The following is a 22,157-nucleotide window of genomic DNA, read 5'->3' as shown; positions in this document are numbered from 1 at the left end:
AGAGGGGGTCGTGGGGATAAAGAGGGGACGTCGGCAGGAGCGAATGGCAGAGAAAGCTGTGGATAGAAAGGAGAGAACTGTGGATGAAGGAGGGAGCTGTGTGTGATGGAGAAGGTGGAATAAAAGGACGAGAACCCTTACCTATCTCCGCATGTTCAGGAGGAGAGTGTCCATTCTAATACCGTGACTACTGATGCCATTTATTTATCCATGAGCCTCGATACTTTCAGTCACAATAAACGATAACTGTCCTGAGAGGCTACCTGAACCACCGTTTGGATGATGTCAATTTTACCATATCCAATTCATCCAATGCTAAGAATACTGAGTGGCCACCGTGTAGTCAACGGCAACTATCAATCTGAATGGCAATTGAGCCCACAAAAGCCAGGACGCCACAGCTTCCCAAACCTAGCACCACCATCTCATGCATTGTTCAGAAGAGGCACTCCCAGTTGGTTGATGACATTCTGTACCAAGATGGGAACTATGCGAATGTTCCCTAAAGCAGTGTGTTTGCCTGTACATATATTTTTTAGAAAGGTTCTTGAAAAAAATAATGTGGACACAATAATTTAGAGGAACTCTTTGTACGTGAATGGAGTGGCGGTGCAGTGGTTTGAGTTTGATTAATTCCTGGCTATGGCTAACATCAGTGGTAAGTGATATCTGAACTGGTCCTGGGCCCTCCCTTCACCAACCTGCACTGACCAGTGTGGTAAAGTATGGTTAAGCAACCCCCATGACTGACGCTACATATGGAGGCTTTCATTCAGCAGTTGCAAATGAAAGCGGCTATAGTGACTATGGCATCGGCTTTTCTGTGTCCACAGTATTATGCAACCAATGTCTGAATCGTTGAAAACATAGATCCCTTGACATATTAGCAGGATTCCTAATAATGAGATTGTAAGCTTAAACCTTCAATTTATTATCAGAATTAATGTGTTAAGGCGGATAATGTCTCCGTCTCTCTGATTCTCTCTCTCTCAGTCTTTGTTTCTCTCATTCTCTCTCTCTCTTAGTCTGTCTCTATCTTGTATTTGTGCAGGTGGGAATTCACGCACCTGATAGTCATGGGTGAGTCAGTGGAGGCTGAGGTGTGAGAGGTGACATAAGGTGGTGTGTCATGGGCAAAGGCTCTGCGTTTTGTTTGGGCATATCCTACTGTTTAAGGACAAGGGGCTGGATATACTTGTTTTTTTTAATCAGCTCAGGGTCAATGGGGTAGTATAAATGTGCCTTAGAGTAACTGCAATTGTTCTTCAGCTGCCCTGCATTTACTGGAGGTCAGCATACCTGGTGGCTGTACAGGTATGGCACCGGAGAAAGTCGTGAATTGCACAAACATTATTTGTGGTTATGTGCGGCACGTTTATTTTTAAACATTACTGTGCGTTTATGCAATTAGTGTATTTTTTATGCGTATAAAGAGTACTTACTTTCTCACTTAATATCTTCAGGGTCACTGGTAGACCCGGACGTGGCACGTGGTTTCTAGCCACAGCCATAGGAAGATATATACTGGACGTGGTGTGCCGGGAACGTAAATATTTTCCGGGCCGCTGATCCAAACATATCCAGCTCAGCCCTGCTTGTGCATGCATGGACTGCAGTGGCGTAGTTCTTTGTGCACTGCCCCATACAACCAGGCCCCTTTTAATGACCACGGTGAATGACAAGCTATTATAAAAGCCCGGAGTTTCGTTTGTCCGTTTGTCCGTCAACTAAATTATGAGAGCCTTTCAGAAGGCCTGAATCAAAAAGTTATAGAAAGTGGACACCCCCCCCCCCCCCCCACCAGATGAAAGGGAAAAAAGTTGATCCAACAAGTTTCCAAAAACATTTTCACTTCCCACCCCCCACAAAAAAGGAAATGTATTTAGTAGGCATGTATACCTACACGCACTGCATACAATAGAGCCAAGCAGTATCTGCACACATGGAGGGGGGGGGGGTGAAGAGGACATCAGTGGGGTGTGACGCGCGAGGCGTGAAGCCCCGAGAAGCCTCCAGCAGGAGGCAGAATTTCGGCGACCACAGGCGACCACAGGCCGCCGAAATTCTCGTTGGTAGAAATTTGCATTTGCAGCTGTCACCCTTTGAGTAAAAAAAACCCTAAAATGCACGGTCCTTTGTATGTACATATGTATGTTGAACCTCTTTTGCACCGTACGTAGCCAACCGTGAAAATCGGAGGTCCTTTGTCAAGCCACTGCAGGATATCGGCATCCACACGTCGTGGTGGTTATGAAAGTTGTTTGACCATACTTGACCACGCTGGTCAGTGCGGGTTAGTGAAGGTGAGGGGGCATAGGATTGGCACCTCGGGCGCCGATAGCATGAGCCTCCCGTGCAGTTGCACCGCCTGCACTCACGACAGATACGCCACTGCCTGGGAGGTGATGCCGTGCGCTTTTGGAAGAGTTGAGAGAGGCCCTCAGTGAATCCTGCAGATGATTGTTTCCGTGCCGTCCACAGGCGCTCACAACTGCCTTTTCTCCTTCGACGGAACAAGATGTTCCCTCTCGCCCTCTTCGTCGCCCTCGCCTTGGGTGGCACCGATGCGCAGAGCCGGCTTGGTACGAATGTCCTCCTGCCCGTGCTGTCACAACAGTCCAATTCAATTCCGTCAATTATCTTCCAGTGTGTACGTGTGCATGTGTGTGTTCACGTGTCCAGATGTTAGCGACGTCGTCTCTTCGTGTTTGGCATCACCTGTGTCCTACTGAGCACATTATCTTCTTACACGCTGTGTCGACCTCAATATTAAGTAACACACTCACTCCGTATGAGTTATTATTGGAGCATTATGGGTGTCTCCACATTATACATGAAATACAATTTTAGTCCATCAGTGTCATCGCCTTTCCAGAACAATATTATCCAGCAGCATTTGTTTAAGCAAGCAAACGCTCAATTGGGTTTAACCTTCTGGGTCTCAGCAGCAGAGTCAGGATTGTTTCACACAAACTCCCGGATTTCCAGATGTTTTTGGGAAAGAGCACTCAATCGAAAGGATGGTGCCGTGCTTAACACACGAATCAAGTGCTTCCTAACAGCACTTGTTCTCGAGTAGACAGTCCTCGCTTAACGGGGGGTTCTTTGCCATCTGTGCTCGTGCATATGCGTGTCCGTTATGTGCATATGTCGTGCGGGGGAGCTGTGGCGTACTGGTTTGTCACACTCCGATTACGAATCCGACAGCCCGAGTTCGATTGCCGGTCACGACCAACATTGGTGATGAATATCTGAACCGGTCCTGGGGCCCCTGGAGGTCAATTCAGCCTCAAATGAGTACCCGGTGTCTTGTTTCAGTTTCATTTATTTGCTATAGCCCTGTGAGCCATGCGGGCTCTTGACTCGGGTGCAACCGCAACAAAACAAGCAAAAACATGAACAAGAAAAACATCTTAAAGTGACTACACGCAACAGAAAAATCCAGGATAAAAACAGCAAAGCCTTCAAGAAAAAAACAACCGTATATCAACGCTGTGTGCAAAAATCCCAGTGGGATGCAAGTCAAACAATAACAACCATAAGACAATTTTGATTAAAGTTATCAGGCTAACTCTGTACTACAACAAACAAACATGGCTAAACCAAGGCGTTTTCAAAATCACCAAAATAAAGCTATTAAAACAATGTAACAGTGATCATAGGAACTGTGATTCAAATTGAACAATAAACGATATACATAACATGTACGACCAAACTTTGCAGCCATAGCTGGCATCAGCACTGGGGAGACAAAGGCGGCTGGGCGTGGTGCTTGGCCACACCACCCCCTTAATGTGTCGTGTTTTGCCCTTCGAAGGTGCTTGCGAACAGCACTTGCCCCAACAGCACTGAAGGCTACAAGGGGGTGGGGGAGGGCACTCCTTGACTTCGTTGCTTTGCCGTGCAGGAACGTACAAGGTGGACCTGGCGGCAGTGTCAGTGTCGGGGCTGTCTTCGGGCGGCTGCATGGCCACTCAGTTCCACGTGGCCCACTCCAAGAGCATCATGGGCGTCGCGGTCATCGCAGGGGGTAAGGAGTCATGGATCTAGGGCCTTCGGGCGCCGCGTAGAGGTTATGTCGGTGAGTAGCCGGTCAGTGAGCTTTGTTTCCTGAGGTGAGAACGCATTGAGATGGGGTATTTTCTGGAAGGGAGAGTTGTTGATACGAAGCTACACATTTGGCGACCAGTCATGGCATCTGTATGCCTTTGATTTGTTTGTACATTCGTTTTCCCAGATACCAAATGGGAATAAGGTAAATAGGTGGTAAATAGTAGGGGTGTAAAGATTCAGCCCTGTCGCAATAAAATTATATGACAAGTTGCGATTCTGGGTTTATATTTAATATTTTTAACAATAATATAATTGTGCTACATTGTGGCTGATGTAGCAGCCTTTAGTGGCTGCAGGGGACATGCGAATCCATTGCATGTTAGATCGCGTAAATATATAAATGTGTCGTTTAACCCGCCACCACCCGACACAGTCAACTAGTAAGGGTTGTCACGTAAACAGAACGTACCAATTCGTCACGAGTACAGCACACCGGTGTGTTGGAGAGCCAAGCCACAACATTTACAATCTGAGTACGACGTTTCGCCAGTAATTACAACTAGCTCCATCAGGCGACAGGCAGATTTGTGGAGAAGTCCACCTGCTCTTGCGCAGAAGTGTGGTCGACTTGTGGCGAACATGTCCATGGGTCCTGCAACCAGGACCCATGGGCAAGTATATGTGGTTAATGCAGACATGATTCCTTGCAAAAGGTTTCAGTTTGGTGTTTTAACATCTTAACACAACTGTTTTATTGCACGAAAGGGTCAAACATATTCTTATATTTTGATACTGGAAAGGGAGGTTCCAAAAGGACAATATATCGAGTTTTTGTCTTTTCTCATTCTTGCCTTCATCATCATTTCCCTCTCTCCCTCTTCCCCTCTCTCCCTACCAGCTCCCTACTACTGCGCACAGAACAGCGCGCTCACAGCCACGGGGACGTGCATGAAGAAGCCAGAGAGCGTGGCCGTCTCCTACCTGCAGCAGGTGACGCGCAATGCCCAAAACATCCTGTCCATCGACCACACGTCGCACATGAGCTCGGCGCGCGTCTTCCTGTTCGCGGGCACCAAGGACTCCACCGTCCACCCGGGTAAGCGGACGGTTCGGCCCGGATGCGCTGTGTGATCACGGGCAGCGGCTTTCGGGTCGGCCACCGAACAAAGACGGTGGTCAACCGCATGGCACGCTTTTCAGTTGCGCTCCTGCGGCCGTCTGGAACGCTCTTCCTTCCGATGTTCGGGAAAACCACTGGAGCTGTGCACTTTTAAATCTCGATTGAAAACTCCCTTTTCTAGAACTGCTTTTTGTGTTTGGCTTTGTTGTCCTTCTCCCGCGCCTCTGTTTGTCACGGTTGGCTATGCACAGTGCGAAAGAAGCTCAACGTTACGTACGATATGCTGCTTTGCTTTCGATGTAATTGATGTTTTTTTCCTGCTGTGTCTTAAAAACAAAAAGAAACTCTCCCCCGGTTTAACCCAGGCCTCTCACCTGGGTGATAAAGGCGATTAAAAAAATATTATTATGGTGGCATAGCTATCGGGCGTGCGGGCAAGAGGGGGCCAAGGCAATGTGCTACAAAGAGATGGGGGTGGGGGGAGATTGTGCAGGGAATCCCATGCCATTGCTTGCACCCTTGTCCATGCCAACCGGGCTACGTGACCCTACGATGATGTTGATGAACGTGCACTGAGACACAAAGACATGCGTGCATCAGTTGTGTGTGTGTACATGAAGGGGATAATTAGGTGGTCGCTAACAGCACTTGCCTCAACGGTCTGTTCAGGTTATATGGGGGGATCTTTGTCTTTGTAGGGATCATTGGCAAGGTGCAGGAGTACTATCAGGAATTTGTGACCGCGGCTGGCTCCATCCGCACCGTCCTGGACATCCCCGCTGAGCATGGCTTTGTAAGTTACACCTCTCTATGATTCTCTACTATAACTCTATTTTTTGCAACAACAACAAAAAAACCCATATTATGCTCGCTCTATTTATTATTATCTGCGATTATCCGTGGGGGGGGGGGGGGGTTTGCGCGGAAAAGTGGAGTAAATTTGCGAATAATTTAACGGACAACATGATCCGCGATGTTCGTACCCCACTTTACCACAGATTAGAGAAGTTCCCCTGTACACGGTTGTCCCATACAATAGCGGTGTCTGCACACCAGTGCCGGATTATCCAAGGAGCACAAGTAGCTAAATGTGTATTAGCTACGTGCCCCGCACTTTCAAGGGCCCCCTGCTAAATGCTTTCAAACTATAAATTCCGGTTCAGTGATTCTGCACTTGCTCTATTACTATAGTACTATACTGCCTTCGACTTTTACGAACGACTGGGTGTTTAAGGTTAGCGATTTGTAGTATTATCTGGCGAAATAGCAAATGAAAAAATACAATTACTTTACTATGCAAGTTAAAAATGTGTGTTTTAATATTTACGTGTTTTTATTTTATTTAGGGCTCCCTTATAACATATGTTACAGGCCCCGCACTAGCTTAATCCGGCACTGCCGCACACATGACTCCTAATTAGTATGAAACCAGGACTGTACACAGAGTCGCCATGCTTTACTCTTGACTATTTTCTAATTATTCATATGAAGACACATTCGTGAACTATTAACGTCAGCCCTTTATAAGTAGCATGTTGCATATACATACCCTCCCATTTCCCGCTTTCACCTCCACTCACTCTCGCGCAGCCCACGGTGAGCGCGGGAGGAGCGTGTGGCTCCCAAAATGCAGACTACATCAACAGCTGTGGCTACCACGCCGCCTTTGAACTCCTCAACCACATCTACGGAGGGGGCCTCCAGGTGAGGCGACGGGTAACCGCTCTCTGCATATCAGAGTCACTGGCGAATTTTGTTATTTTGGTCATCTATTTACTCATTTAGTTTGCATCACATGTCGAGCCATATGTCCCCGATTGCATACATCTTGGCGGTAAACATTGCTCACTCGCTGCATGCACCAGTTGCAGCTGTTGTTTCGATGCTTCTACTCCTTGGAAGATTCTAGTCTATTTTCTTTCGGATTTATATCGCGTCCCTTCCCAGGTTCTTTCCTTCTCAGCCGTTAACATCCCGCTGATGGCCAAATGGCGTCCCCCAACGTCTCATTCACTCTTCACTGTCTCTGACCACCTCCGTCCACCTCTCTCCTCCAACTCTAGTCATCTCGTCCCATCATCTCATTTTCTGACTACCTCTATGTTTTCTTCCCTCTACCGGCCTCCATGCCAGTGCTACATTTACCAATCCTAATACAAACCCCTATCCCTTCTCACCTCATTCACTGTCGTCTCATCTCTCCACAGAGGCCCAGCGAGTCTCATCAACCTGAGGGAGAGGTAAGTGATATGCCTTCCCTTACTCACACATTCATAATCTCACTCAGCTGGGACGCTATATAGCTCTTTTTCAGAAGCGACCTGGCCACAAATGATAGCTCAACGAAGTGGCTTATCATGTGGACATTTATCGCAGCCAAATGCTCTAAACGCGTGTTTTGTAAATGTGGAGGGGGAAACCAGGGGACCCGGAGAGAGATCCACGCAACGACGGGGAGAACACGCAAACGCCAAATATACAACAGGCGTCAGGGTCGGGATCGAACCCGCGACCTCCCGTACACCACGCGCGGTGGCCAACATCTCGCCACCGTGGCACACTGACAGACGGGACTCTAGTTTTGCCTTTGGCTGCTTTACCTAGGGATCCAGTAGCGTAGCTATTGGGTGTGCAGGCATTTCAAATGCACCGTGGCCCGTAGGCCGCAGGAGTCCAGATGCCACGTTATGAAGTTTGGTGATACTGGGCAAGAGGCTTCCTTTCACTCCTCGCACCCAGGCCCATGCCAAACACGCTACCGCTAATGTCCAGGGATCACCTCATTCGCCACGGAGTCGGATAGTGAGCAGAAAACGGTCCGATTCTGGAAGCTAGCCCCGGAGGCGGGGCTTGGTGAATCATGTAGACATCTACGTATGTTGAACTTCTTTCGCACCGTACGTAGCCAACCGTGCTGATCGAAGGGTGCGGTACATACACACGACATACACGCCGCACACATCGCACACACCACGCTACAGTACATCACACCACACGAGGGGGGAGTCAGGGGAGAGGGGGGTAGAGATGGCACCATAAATTGCATGCGACACCCACCTGAAAGACAAGCGCTTGTCTGCAGGAAGAAGCACAGGAGCTAGGTTTCTGAAAAGTTGCGTGTGGAATTTCAGTTTATGTAACATGTAATGGTGGCACATATCCGGGCACTCTCTAACATGCAAAACATACTGACAACGCAATTTTTTTTAAAGCTTTCTAAGACAAGGCCCTCCTGAAAAGAGTCAGCCTCGGTGCGACTTTTCTGGGCGAACAAAGAAGCACTGCCTTAGTTCTCTCTGTAAGTAATCCACCGAAGAGCAGGTAACGATGACGTACCTCTCATATCGTACATTTCAAATGCACTGACAATTAATCACATTCCCTCCGTACCAATTTCTCCCCCCCCCCCCCCACCACCTCCCGACTCCGCTCTCTACCCACCAGCTTATTAACTTCGACCAAAAGGAATATTTCAATTTCTCCCCGCCCTCCTCGTATGGCATGGACAACAGCGGGTACGCGTACGTGCCGCGCGCGTGTGCGGCTGGAAACGGTGAGATTCCATTTCCCCGATCACCCCCCGCCCCCCTTCCTTCTCTAAACGTTGACGAACGAAAAAACCAGAGTGCATTCACAATGCCCTCTTCGTGCCTGGAGTTTAATTTGACCCGAAACGAAGTTCGCCTCGGATTGAAGCACCCAAAGTACGCCCCGTCTTCTCCATCGGAACTCTCGTCAGGAGAGGTCAGCAGGTCAAACTTGAACCCTCGCCAGGAGAGGTCAGCAGGTCAAACTTGAACCCTCGCCAGGAGAGGTCAGCAGGTCAAACTTGAACCCTCGCCGGGAGAGGTCAGCAGGTCAAACTTGAACCCTCGCCAGGAGAGGTCAGCAGGTCAAACTTGAACCCTCACCAGGAGAGGTTAGCAGGTCAAACTTGAACCCTCGCCAGGAGAGGTCAGCAGGTCAAACTTGAACCCTCGCCAGGAGAGGTCAGCAGGTCAAACTTGAACCCTCGCCAGGAGAGGTCAGCAGGTCAAACTTGAACCCTCGCCAGGAGAGGTCAGCAGGTCAAACCTGAACCCTCGCCAGGAGAGGTCAGCAGGTCAAACTTGAACCCTCACCAAGAGAGGTCAGCAGGTCAAACTTGAACCCTCGCCAGGAAAGCTCAGCAGGTCAAACCTGAACTCTCGCCAGGAGAGCTCAGCAGGTCAAACCTGAGCCTCGCTCGCGCCTGGGCGAGTGACCGCTCTGCATAGCCAGGGCGTCCTGGGACGCGGGGTTACATCGTGAACCAGTGGAGGGCAGTGCAGTAAAATAACTTGTTATGCTATACTGCTATGCTCCCAAGTCTATGCTTCCCACCATTGCCACGAATAACTTGCAGGAACTCGCATGGTATTGGGAGACCCTCAACCGGCAGAATCAGTGCCTTGCTACACCTTTTGTTCATGTTGAAAGTCATGCCGTTTTATTGTGTTTTTATTAAATAAATTGTCTTTGATATTGGCTTTCCTAAGGCTTCACTAATAACATGTAACGTGTACGGTACAACGTCGCATATCTGACTCGCTGGGGCCTGAGGTACAGGCGGACATCTAAAAAGGTTTAATTTTTGTGTGAACGTCTATAGAATTTGAACGTTACACCACCGTGAACCAATGCTGCACTTGGGTGTTTGGGTGGTGAATTGGTCATGGTGAATATGTAACGATGGGCTGTGGCAGTACACGTTTTGTATGTGATTCAGACAGTCCCTCGCACTAACTCTGCTTGCTGTTTTTCGATTTCCCTCTCCAACCCCACTTAAAACCCAACAGTGTGCAAACTTCACATCGCGTTTCATGGCTGCAAGCAGGGAAAGTGAGTGTAACAAAACAAGACGAAGATCCCACCGTAGAGCCTTCAACAGACTGTTGGGGCTTCACTCCACGTAGACAATGGTTCTGGCTAATCATGACTTGTGCTGTCCATCCTCAGCTTCATGTGTGTGTGTGTGCGCGTGTGCTGGCCACCCATCCACCTCGTGTGCCGTGCCGGCCTTCATTGGTATTATTATCATCATCATCATCACCACCACTTAGCGAATGCAAAGTGCCTAAGCCAAGCGGTTGCTTCCGGTCCTGCCGTGTTGAGGGCGAGCAGGTCTCCGATGAGTTTGTTGAGGATGTTGATGCACGGTTTGCTCCACCCCCACAAGCACACAGTGGGGCTTGATCTTATGCCCCCATCGGATTGAGTTTGGCGAGGCGTGTTGCCGTGACCAGTCCTGAACCCGTTGAGGGTGGACCCACTCCTTCCTGGGGAAGTTTAAACCAGGGGGCTTGCTGTTGTGCCGGGGTAGGAATGAGCTACCTTATTTGCCAGGTCCAGTGACTCCCATTCTTGTGGCCATGTGAGATTTGTGTTGAAGCCGCGAATGGGTGGATCTTTACAGGGCCGTCTTTGTGTGTGTGTGGTGTGTGGGGAGCGGTAGTGTAGCGGTTAGCTCGCTGCGCTATGAACCCGGAGACCCGGGTTCGTATTCCCGCTCACGGCCAACACCGGTGACGATTATCTGAACCGGCCCTGGGCCTCCCCTAGGTCGACTCAGCCTCAAATGAGCACCTGGTGCGAATGTGTAAACATCACCGCTGGGCGGTGTGTAAACATCGCCACTGGGGAGACAAAGGCGGTCGGGCGTGGTGCTGGCCACCCACCCCCTCGTGTACCGTCCCGGCCTTCATAGGTGCTCGCTAACAGCACTTGCCCCTACAGTCTGTTAAGGCTATACGGGGGATCTTTTTGTCTTTGTGCACGCGACCAGGGAAAATCTGGGAGATAAGTACGCACGGCTGCTGGGCTACAACGAGGTTGGAGACCTCAACAACATCATCATCCTGTACCCACAGGCGCGATCCACTCTCTCCAATCCCATGGGATGCTGGGACTGGTGGGTTCGCACACACACACGAATCACGTGTAAGGGGCCGTCCATAAATGACGTCACGCACCTGGGGGGGAGGGGGGGTCAGACATTTGTGACGATGTGTGACGAGGGGGGGGGGGTTGAGAAATGTGACGTCACATCAAAATGCGCAACTTTAAATAAATATAAACAACACGTTCTACTTAATTAAATATAATTTTTAATAAATGTTTTCTCCTACAACATCAGAGTGCAGCGCCACATTAAATACGCACTACAATGACAATAGTTTAAAGCGATTTGAAGAATGTTTTATTTGGGGGGGGGGGGGGCAGAGCTTTGTGACGTCATATTTGAGGGAGGGTCTGACTTTTTGTGACGCCGTGTGACGAGGGGGGGGGTCAAAAATCGTCCAAAATCGCGTGACGTCATTTATGGACGGCCCCTAAACACCACAGCCTATATATATGTACTTCTGGGGTAAGTGCTGTTAGAGAGCACCCATTGAGGCTGGTATAACGCATGAGCGGGTCATGTAAGCTCAGTGACCATGTCCGGGCACTTTTTTTTGTCCCATTCTCATTGTAGACGTTCACACATTGCACCAGGTAGTCGTCGTTTAAGGCCTAGGTGAGGTAAGTTGATGTAAGGGGAGGCCCAGGACTGGTTAAGATATATGCAGCATGTGTAAATACAAACGCATTATCAAATACACATGGACGTAACACACGTGAGCGCACGCACACGTCTGAAATCCCCTTCTGTGGCGCCCCGCAGGCAGCTTTACCACGTGTTTCCTTTGTCTCGATTCCTTCCTTTCAGGTGGGGCTACACTGGAACAGCTTATGGTAAGTAAACATCTTATTCACGCGAATATTAATCCTAATGTCCAAATGCTTTTATTTTTCGATTTAAAGCTTTCGTGACTGCAGGGATTCATCTTCTTTGGTTCTTTCGGTAAGTCACGTAGAATGGAGATAAAATAGTAACAGAATAAAATTATCACGACGTTTCGGCCACAACACAAGTAGCCTTCCTCAGGTGAAGAAACAGGACTGTCCGGAAGACAGCGCTTGAGTGAACCCTGTCAAGCTTGCCAGCGTCTTTTAAGCTGTTTGGGAGGAACAGAGCGCCTTGACAAAGGAGTTTACATATAAATTAGCATGCTAATTGTGTTGTGGTCGAAACGTCGTGAGAATTTTATTCTGTTATTATTTTATCTCCATTCTACGTGACTTTACCGAAAGAACCCAGAAGATGAATCCAAATGCTTGTTGACATAAAACAATGTTTATTGTTTAATTCGTTTGCTTTTTTGTCCTAAATCATATTCTATATGTGCTATGGGCATCATGTCGTGTAATAAAGATGTGTATATTTTCAACTTTTAGCAATCAATCCACCACCAACAACAACTTGTCTTAAATGCCCCAGCAGATGACATTTCAGAAGTCACTTCAGAAGGCCTCTCTGTCCACACTCGGGGTGCAGCTTTCAATGTGCCCTGAAATGCGTATTCTTTGCATGTCCAGCAAATAGATTTTTTTGTTACTTTTCAGAGCAGGAATTTACGAAAATTAAGCGAGGAAAAAACTCACACATTGACTTGCGGTCTTGTGTGCGCGTGTGTAATGTCATTGGTGACTGGACAGAGACGATTAACTACATGTGCATGAGAACGTGGTTTAATCATGTGTGGCCATCCACATTTGAAACCAAAATCACAAAGTGGTGCTAGCTCAGTGCCCTGACCTCTGAACGACCTTGCCATCTCCTAAACGTAAACTCTTTAAAGGATTCAAATCATGTCCATCCTAGGTCAGTCCACTGGTTTGTAATTCACCTGTGCATGCACATGTACATCCCCTTTATTTCAATCTGCTGCCAGACAAGGACCTCGTCAAACTGTGTAGGTCGTGGGGGTTATCTTACCAAACGTTTGTACTAAAAGGTGTACAGTAGAATGGACGCTTTTTTTGCTGCAGCGCCCCCTGCTGCCAATATAATCCCACAGCAGCCTGTGTTGATGCATGGAGGTCGCCCATCCAAGTAATATCCAGCAGCCTCCAAACCCGCTTAGCGTCAGAGATTTGACGAGATCGGCGACATTCCGTGTGTTTTTGTCATGAGTCACCTATACTTCCACCATGCAATCTTTCCCCGGTTACTTAAAAGTCAAGTCTCCCCTTCCTTCCACAAATGCCATCAGCCAAACCTCCAATTCATCAATCACCCCATGGCAGCAGTTGCTCATGTAAGCCATTATGTGCTATAGCTACGGCCTAAATTTGTCAAATCTTTCAAATTAATTACAGTGGCTAATTTAGACACTATTTTCCCGATGGGGATTGAAAATTGTTCCATGATTTAAATGAAGTTCAACCCCTCTGCATGTCCTCATGGGATAAATGCGTTTCATTATAAACCCACGGTCGTCCATTAAATACGCATGCTCATGCTAACACAGCGTGTGTGCTGTCCGCGAAAGATGGCGTGTGAAAATTAATTGTACAATACACAGCTGTGACTGTTGTGATTCCAATTAGGTGCTTGAACCAATATGAAACAGATAACTTTTTTTATTGGGATTCCTTGGAAATGCTATTCAAATTCGACGAACCCAACTAATACATCCTATCGAGAAATTACAACCGTAGCATATCTGCCTGTGTGGTTGCTTTGGGTTTTTATTCCCATCGCATTTGCCTTTCCAATCTGGATTTTGGGGCTATGGAATCGAGCACCAAATGGCCTTCTCTGGATGCATAGCAGGTGTTTTCTTTTTTAAGAGCCATTTTATATCAGATGGAACCCTTTGCCTAATATTCATTAACGGATCCCTTTAGAAGAAAGTTGATCAGAAACACGCACGTGTTTATGTCCGAGATTTGTTTGCATGATGTGCTTTGCCGAAGGCTTAACGACATCCATCGCCCTGATGGATTGTTTGTAGTCCTAATCATTTCAAGGGTGACTGTGACTCAGTGATGCAACTAGCTGCTGTGTGCTGCCCCATCGCTCATTCCTTACCTCCCCCGTTCTCCCGTACCTCAACTCCCAGCTTCAGGCAGTGGCTTTCAGGTGACTGGAGTGAAGAGGATGATGGATCGTATTACGGGCTAAGGAAGACATCATCATCATTATCATCCAAATCATAAACATCAAATTCATCACCCCGACGAGTGTCTCAATGCTCAAATGACAAATGGAGATGCAAACATTTCCACTGGTGAACCTGAACTTGTAGTGCGAATTAAATATTCCCAGGGCCTAGACCACTTTCCTCATTGGACAACCTATGCTGACCTGCAGGTACTGTATTCACTTATCTTAATACTAGCATCACAATCCTGAAACGCCCCACAAGTATAATCACATTGCCAGTAATTGATGATAAGTAAGTAATGGCCATCACACCATCATGGTCTGTGTCATCATCTTGAACATGACATTGCCTTTAAAAGCGAGCATATATCTTGCTGAGTTTTGCTTTAATATATGATGCCACCGATTGTTGTTGGCGATGATATTTTTACACGCAACACTGTGCATTTCACTAACGATTCTCAAGTGATACTTGGTATTGCGTTAATAGGATGAATATCGGTACCCGCATGCACATTACAAGATGTGAATAATGATCCGGTAACGAGGTCACACGCTTAACAAACATAGAATCGGCACTGTCATGACATCTTCATTGTCATCACTTTAATATCATCAACAGTATTGTGATATTGCAATCTATATGACATGGTTTAATGAATAGAAAAATACTGTCCTTTACAGGTTGTTATCGGATGATTAAAACATTTTAAAATGCAAATGGATTATACAAGGGAGACCTGGCAACCCAGTTATGCGGTGATCGTCTTATTTTTGCATTTGCGAATGACCCTGGCAGAGACATCAAAGAAATGTTTCAATGGTGATATTATCAGAGATCTTTCCGACTGCAATCACCAGACAGCGCATGTTATTCGGGTTGTGTGTAGAATGGTTCGCCACGTGTACGTACTCTGGTCTGACAAGGGAAATTGAGTTATACTCATTGGCTAAGCGAAATAAAGTTGAACTACGCATTTAGGTCGTGAATTGTGCGCAACTAATGTGGATCTCAATGATAATTGTCCTTTGTTTAGTCAGGTTAAAGCTCAATGTGATTTTTGTTCAATTATCAGGATCTTTAGAATAGTTCTTACTTTAAAAAAGCATACTTTATTTGGAGGTAACGTAAATTGTTGAGCTTGGGTAAAGATATCACAGGACACTACTGTGAAATAGTCAAAATCGCTGCAATCATCACGATTATAATCATGATGTGATTTTTACAAGCTAGCGTCAATCTTAGTTTCTGAAGATCTAATGATATTGTCCATATCACGGTATACTTTAACATAAAACTATAAATCCAATACAACATGTTAATAAAGTTCTACATTGGCAGTTCTGGTTGTGGTCTCCCTCAGCCTTGTATGGTTCTCAAGCTGACAGATCAGCTGGTTATTAGTTGATTGCGTTTAACGCCTGTCAAGTCTGCGATATTCTGAATTCCAGCCTTCCTTGGGCGCTCTCTTAGACCATGAGCCAGGGCCGGATATTTTACTTGTCGGTACCACCTGAGGTGCCATCACTTTGCTGGTTTCAATTTCTTGAATGTGGTCAGCAACAGTGACTTACGTGATAACCATTTGAAATGAGTGTCGTTCTCAATTAATTAACTCGTATTCGCCAAATAAATAAATACGACTCGAGTTTTTCGATCTCAGGCGGTAAGCAATTTCTGCTCTGGTCCGTAGACTCGTCGTGTAAGGTCGAACAGAGTGCACACGTGTGGCTGTGTATGTAGCAGCACCTGGTTGTGTGACCGCGGCAGACACAGAAATAGGCCCACGATAATGCAATTAGTGGCTCCGTTTAATATGTAGGCATTCGCGACCAATATTATTCATAATAATTCGCTATTCTGGCAAAATAGTCCGATGAAGTTGGTTGTATTCACCCGTGAAACGTCGTACTAAAGTTGTAATTGTTGAAAGTTTACTCTCCAACACACCGGTGTGCTGAAGTAGTAACCAAATGTCTGGAACGTTTTGTTTACGTGACAAACCTTACTAATTGCCTGTGTCGGGTGGTGGTGGGTTAACGGCACATTTATATTGACGCGAACTCACCCACAACATTTGTCATGAGTAATGCCTCCACTAGAGGGCGTTATGACATCGCCATCGGGATTAGCTCCATCTCGAGTAACGGTGGTCGATTCCCAGATGTTTGGATTCCCGATCTGTGAATTGATGGAATCTATATTTTTTTATTTTGATTCCGATTCTAACTCATCCTGAATGTTAATTAAGTAAACAATAAATAATAACAATCCATACAAAAATAAATACTCAATTAAAATATAAGCAATTAAATAAGAGCACTTCACAGCTATAACTATGCTTTGAAACCTAGCCAACGTGTCGCCAATTCACCCAAGAACTGTTTTCATATGAACCAACATCACACCAATAATTAATCCTGCTACAGATTGTAGTTTCAGGCAAAGAGTCTCGTTGACCTCGTGGCAGTTACTTCAATAATTTTGTCAATTTTTTTGTATTAATAAAAGCTAATTGTGATTTCGATTCCAAGTTGTGGAGTCAATCGTGGAGTTGGAATTGACTATTTCATTCTCAAAGAAAAATAATCGATTCCAGTAATTTCTTATTAAGGAATCGGTTCTTCTGGGATCGACTCCAACATATTTTACCAGAATCAGAATATTTATTTATTTATATATACTCGAGGAATCCGATGAGCTATAAAGCTCTTTTTGCACAGGCGTCCAGTAATTTTCACATATGTCCAGCAGACGGGCACGGGAAGAGGGCGCCTCCTTCCAGCAGTGGGATTGACAAAGTTAGGACTTTCAACATTACTGCATTCACCTGAAATGTCGCTTATTAAAACGACGATGGGCAATGCAAACGTGGAAACTCAAGTGCACGCATACCGCGTGTGGGTCGACCTATTTTTAACATAAATATTCCTGCCCATGATGGCAATGTTGAGAGGCTCTAAATGCCAGAGTCGAGGGTCTGCTAAATCACGACAAGAGGGCTTCAGGAGAGAGTTGGTTGTAGTTCCACTATTCCTCTTCCGCTGAAGGAGCTTCAGACTGCCAGTGGTCGACAACGTTTTGATATACGTGGTGGTCCAGATGTCTTATGACCCACCACCCCGCACCCATTTAATTCTCTAAAACTTAATATATTTTTTTTGTTAAGTAAGGTTATTTAAAACAGAAATTAATGTGCAGAGGGAAAACAAATGTTAGGGGGTTAATTAATTGGAGGAGGGGGGTCAAATGACATGTAGACTAGGGCTGAACTATTAATCGATTTCAGAAAGAAATCGCAATTTTTTAAACAATGCGATTAGTAAATCGCAAAGGCTGCGATTTTTTGCGATTTGAAAGGTCCTATTACTTTCTTATTGGAATTGTTTTCTTTTTTATTATTATAACTTTATTTAACTTGACAATTGTCCCATGTTTTATTGTTCTATTTCAATTAAAACATTTTAATAAAAAGACGTTTGAAGCAATTCATATATTTTAAGTTCTCATCCCTTGCATTAGAATATATAGAGCAGTTAATATTTTGATGGCATCACGTGGTAATGCTCCATCACGTGTTTTAAATCTATTACACGGTGAATATTGAACTGAAGCTTGACTTTAAAAAAATGTAATCGCAAATCAAATCGCAATATCTGTCAGAAAAATCGCAATGAGATATTTCCCCCAAATCGTTCATCCCTAATGTAGACTACCCTGTATTTACAGTACACTGACCATCACACGAACAACTACAACACCGGACTCAAAACTTCGTTTAGCTCACGAGAAAGCAAATGTCTCCACTAGAGGCCGCTACAACATCACTAAATCGGAATTGTAAATATTGTGGGTTTACTCTCCAACACACCGATGTTGCAGTACGAGTAACGAATTGGCTTGTTTTGTTTACGTGACAAACCTTAGTAATTGGCTGTGTCGGGTGGTGGCGGGTTTAACGACACACTTATATTCACGCGACCTCGCCCAATAAAACCTCTATTATGGACAACACAATAGCCCTTTGTCATCACATTCAATCATATTAGTCACCGTTGTAGGGTCAATGAGTTAGGGTTGCAGGAGAGTGTGTATGGTTTGGGTGAGTTCAATTTATTTCGTAGAGGTTAGTACAACGGTGATGGTTGAATGTGTAGGCCCTAGAGCGGCGTTCTTCATTGCCGGGCCAGGTGGGCACTGACGGTCCGTGGTGACCTTTAATGCGGCCCCCAACAAGACACAACACGTGACAACAACCCCCCACCATCATCATTATCGTGCTGCTGTTAAAACCCCAATGGTTTCAAATGTGCGTCGGCCCTCGCACTGATGATGTCTTATCGGCGAAAGTGCACTAGCCCCCCCCTCTCTGAAAATTAGTGAAGAACACTGCACTAGAGTCTGGGGTCATGTATTATAACGGGGTTGGGGTATGAATTAGGGTTTTGTGGATAACTCTTATGTCAAATTTCCACAGCTAACGGCAGCAGCAGCACTTTCACAATGCGCACAGAGCGAGTCTGCTGGAATAAAAAAAAAAGACCTCTAAATAGCAGAGGTGGATTGATTGGCTCAGACGGCTGATACTGTCAGAGGCAATAAAGTATTAAAGCTTTCGTCACTGCATAAAATTACTCATTGGTTTTTTTCGTTAAAGTCACGTATGTAGAAATACAATAAAATTATATTAAAACAAAAAAACAATCACGACGTTTCGATCACAACGCTGTCAGAGGCAGTCAGCCAGCTTTTCCGAGATTATAATTTCGGCGGCCTTATTCTAGCTCCTGCCTACGAAATACATCTGGAGTGTGTAGGTCTATATGGGGGGGGGGGCGTGAAAAATTTTTGGGGGGTGGTCGCCAATTTTTGGAAACCTGTTGCATCATCTTTTTACCCCCACGTCTGGAGGGGCGGGGAGGAGGAAACTCCAGGCCTTCTGAAACGCTCTTATAATTTAATATTGATTTGAAGCTTTCGTGACTGCAGAAATCCATACTCTTTGGTTCTTTCGGTATAGTCACGTAGACAGAAAATCAATAGTACACGACGTTTCGTTCGCAACACAAGCAACCGTCATCAGGTGAAACAAACACAGCAGGAGAACTGCTGACGTATCATTTAGTTGACGCACAAACGAACGGACAAACGCAACGCCGGGCTTTTATAATAGGTGTATGCAAATCCGTACTCGAGTCACGTGTGATTAAACAAGGGTATTTTTTTTATTACAGTCGCGACTATTCTCTCCGCCTTCCTCCCCAAAACATTTTTTTTTTAGTTGAAGGTCTCAGCCCAGTCACCATTTTCTGCACTTACAACTCTCATTTGAAATTGTCGTTTAATTTCCTTGAGCCAGCTCTGAACAAAAAATATTCATAAACTTATATTTTAATTTATATATAAATCTACGAAATTACTCTATGGAACTGCTGAAACTCCCTTCTCTCTATGACCTCCAAAACCCTTTACCTATTAACTCCACGTAATCCAAACTGCTGCTGCCAGATTTCTCACCCGCATCCATAAACAAATCAACGACACACGAGATCACACTCCCTGTCTTCAAGATCCTCTATGAACTTGCTCCCACGTACCACTCTGCTCTCATCTCACTCTGATCCCCTTCACATACTCTCCGCTCCAGCGACAAAGGCATTCTGTCGAAGCCAAAAGTCACAACAGTATTTTCTCAGTGGGAGGTTTTCTACTTTCACCTCTGTCGTCTGGAACTCCAGCCACTAACAGGCTCAATACGTTAACTTTTCTCCTTCTGCTGACGACATATTTTCGATTGATTGTATGTATGTAGGTACCTATGTTGAACTTCTTTCGCGCCGTACGTAGCCAAGCGTGCTGATCGGAGGTGCAGGGGAAGGACAGCGGCATTGCGATGCACTTTCCATTGTTGTGTGCACTATGCTTGAGGTGTTGTTGCAGTAAGTTGCTTTACACATACAAATTATAATGAATGTATTAATGAAGGCGCATGAGTGAGTGCTGTCTAACGTTGGGTGAGGGAGACCGATGGGCATGGGATGATGTTCTGCTGATCCAAGGAGTTCTGAAAGTATGTTTATTTACCTCCATGTGACTCAGAGAAGGCACAGTTGAAAGAGAAATAAAATCAACAATAAATATTTACACTTATTTCATAGAAATAAGACATTCAATACCTGTATTCACATGTACCATTGTATCAACCCTTGAATCAATATTACAAATAATACAACATTTACTCGGTGGAGCAGTGGCACAATGGTTAGCGCACTACACCGCGCACTCTTGATTCCAGGCCATGGCTAAAGTGATATCTGAACCAGTCCTGGGCTCTACCTTTGGCACCCCAGCCTGGCTATTGTGATAGATTGTGATGTTTTGCTTTTTAAAAAGAAAAAAGTGTTTTTCAATGTCTTACAATCGTATTAAATTATGAGCTCATGTTACATTTCATCGAGTGGAGAGAACAAAACGTGTACAAACGAGATTGAATAAATGAGAAGCGATGCAAACGAGACGGTAAAAAAGAAGAAATAAGACGAGCAGTAATTGTTTCTAGAATGATGGCCGTGAATCATAACAACTGATTGAATCATTCCACCAATCATGGACATAACGGGCGGTGGTTATACAGATACTGTATAGCGTTACTGCGTTTGGCCTGGATTTGAATAACAGTTACGGGTTGTAGATGTTCGAGGTGGTTATGGTTGAATGAGTGTACAATGCCACAGGCGAGGAATGCAGCGAAGAGACGATATACAATTGCTGTGACGAACTCGGTTCGGTTTCATCGAGTTTTCGGTTCGGCTTTCAACTGTGCAAATGGTCGCACAATTGAGCGGAAACGAAACGGGCATTCATTAAATTGTCTCTTGACAACCACCAGTATCAATGGTCCCATTTTTTTGTTTGGATTGCATTTATTTATATTCTCCCCCCCCCCCCCCCCCTCTTGCTTGAGAGCGATTGGGCTGTGCGGGGGTGGTGGCGCTCGGACACGCGCAGCACATTCTGTATCCGTCCTCAGAAGTCCAATTAAAAGGCGGTCATGATCACGTGCCGTGCATTGCCAGACAGCTAATTAGCGAGGTGAGAGCAAGGCACAACCGCTCTGACTTGAGATGCGGCTTGCATGGAGAGGGCCCGAGGAGGGGGAGGATGGTTTGTTTGGGGGGTTTGTGGGTAAGTGGTGGTGGTGGTGATGGTCGTCACACTGTGGTTTGTGTCCAGATACCTGGCAGTGACACACAACATCTAATACAGCTGGCCATGGAGTTTGGCCACTCCATCCCCCATCATAGTGATGTGCAAGACCATGTTGGCTGCTGGCTAACTTCACTAAGAGTGTAATGATTGATTAACCGTTTGATGCGTTCATCGATCAGTCACTATTCGGGACTGCCGTGATGATTCGATTGAATTCATCTCCTTTGTATTATTTATTGTTGTTGTATCTGTCTCATTTGTACAGTTCTTGTCGCTTCAGTGGCCTAAATGTTACATCACATGATGAGCATGATAATTTTCGTATGGTGATTCTCACAGAATTAGACGCATGCACTGTGAGCCTTTTTAATCGATGTAAATCCACGAATCGATGCATTGCTACACCCCTAATTAAACGCCACTCGTCTCATATGCAGGATGTAGGCATGCGTCGTTGTGGGGGATAGCATATTGCTGTTGCAATCTCGACAACGTGCAATCCCTGGCCAGTGGTGGCAACTGGTGTCTAAACATGGCTTTAGGGGCCGTCCATAAATGACCCCCCCTCAAATATTACGTCACAAAGCTCTGCCCCCCCAAAAATAAAACATGCTTCAAATCGCTTTAAACTATTATCATTGTAGTGCGTATTTAATGTGCCGCTGCACTCTGATGTTGTAGGAGAAAACATTTATAAAAAAAAGTCAATTTAATTAAGTAGAACGTGTTGTGTCTATATTTATTTAAAGTTGTGCATTTTGATA

At 45.7% G+C, this 22,157-nt stretch overlaps 1 protein-coding gene across 1 annotated transcript; it reads left to right on the top strand.

Moving 5' to 3' along the window:
• The first annotated feature begins 1,206 nt into the window (after positions 1–1,206).
• On the top strand, positions 1,207–15,524 carry LOC116952466 (poly(3-hydroxybutyrate) depolymerase-like). The gene is made up of 12 exons (XM_032971846.2): positions 1,207–1,314; positions 2,482–2,582; positions 3,908–4,030; positions 4,952–5,149; positions 5,872–5,966; positions 6,764–6,877; positions 7,381–7,413; positions 8,618–8,726; positions 9,991–10,033; positions 10,977–11,102; positions 11,901–11,926; positions 14,140–15,524. Exons 2-12 carry the CDS (start codon positions 2,519–2,521, stop codon positions 14,199–14,201), a joined length of 993 nt encoding a protein of 330 aa, XP_032827737.1. The 5' UTR covers positions 1,207–1,314; positions 2,482–2,518; the 3' UTR covers positions 14,202–15,524.
• Positions 15,525–22,157: the final 6,633 nt, after the last annotated feature.

The sequence above is a fragment of the Petromyzon marinus genome, chromosome 3 (assembly GCF_048934315.1).
Source record: "Petromyzon marinus isolate PM22_M1 ecotype Great Lakes invasive population chromosome 3, UKy_Petmar_22M1.pri1.0, whole genome shotgun sequence".
NCBI classification, from domain to species: domain Eukaryota; kingdom Metazoa; phylum Chordata; class Hyperoartia; order Petromyzontiformes; family Petromyzontidae; genus Petromyzon; species Petromyzon marinus.
Note: the sequence above shows the minus strand (reverse complement) of the source record. Positions and strands in the feature narration are given on the sequence as shown.

What these genes read in the sequence shown, in the direction of transcription:
- LOC116952466 (XM_032971846.2), top strand. Translation starts at nt 2,519, where the DNA reads ATGTTCCCTCTCGCCCTCTTCGTCGCCCTCGCCTTGGGTGGCACCGAT. An exon ending in CTCATCAACCTGAGGGAGAG is followed by an intron (nt 7,414 to 8,617) that starts GTAAGTGATATG and finishes TCTACCCACCAG; the next exon opens with CTTATTAACTTCGACCAAAA. An exon ending in CATGGCTGCAAGCAGGGAAA is followed by an intron (nt 10,034 to 10,976) that starts GTGAGTGTAACA and finishes GCACGCGACCAG; the next exon opens with GGAAAATCTGGGAGATAAGT.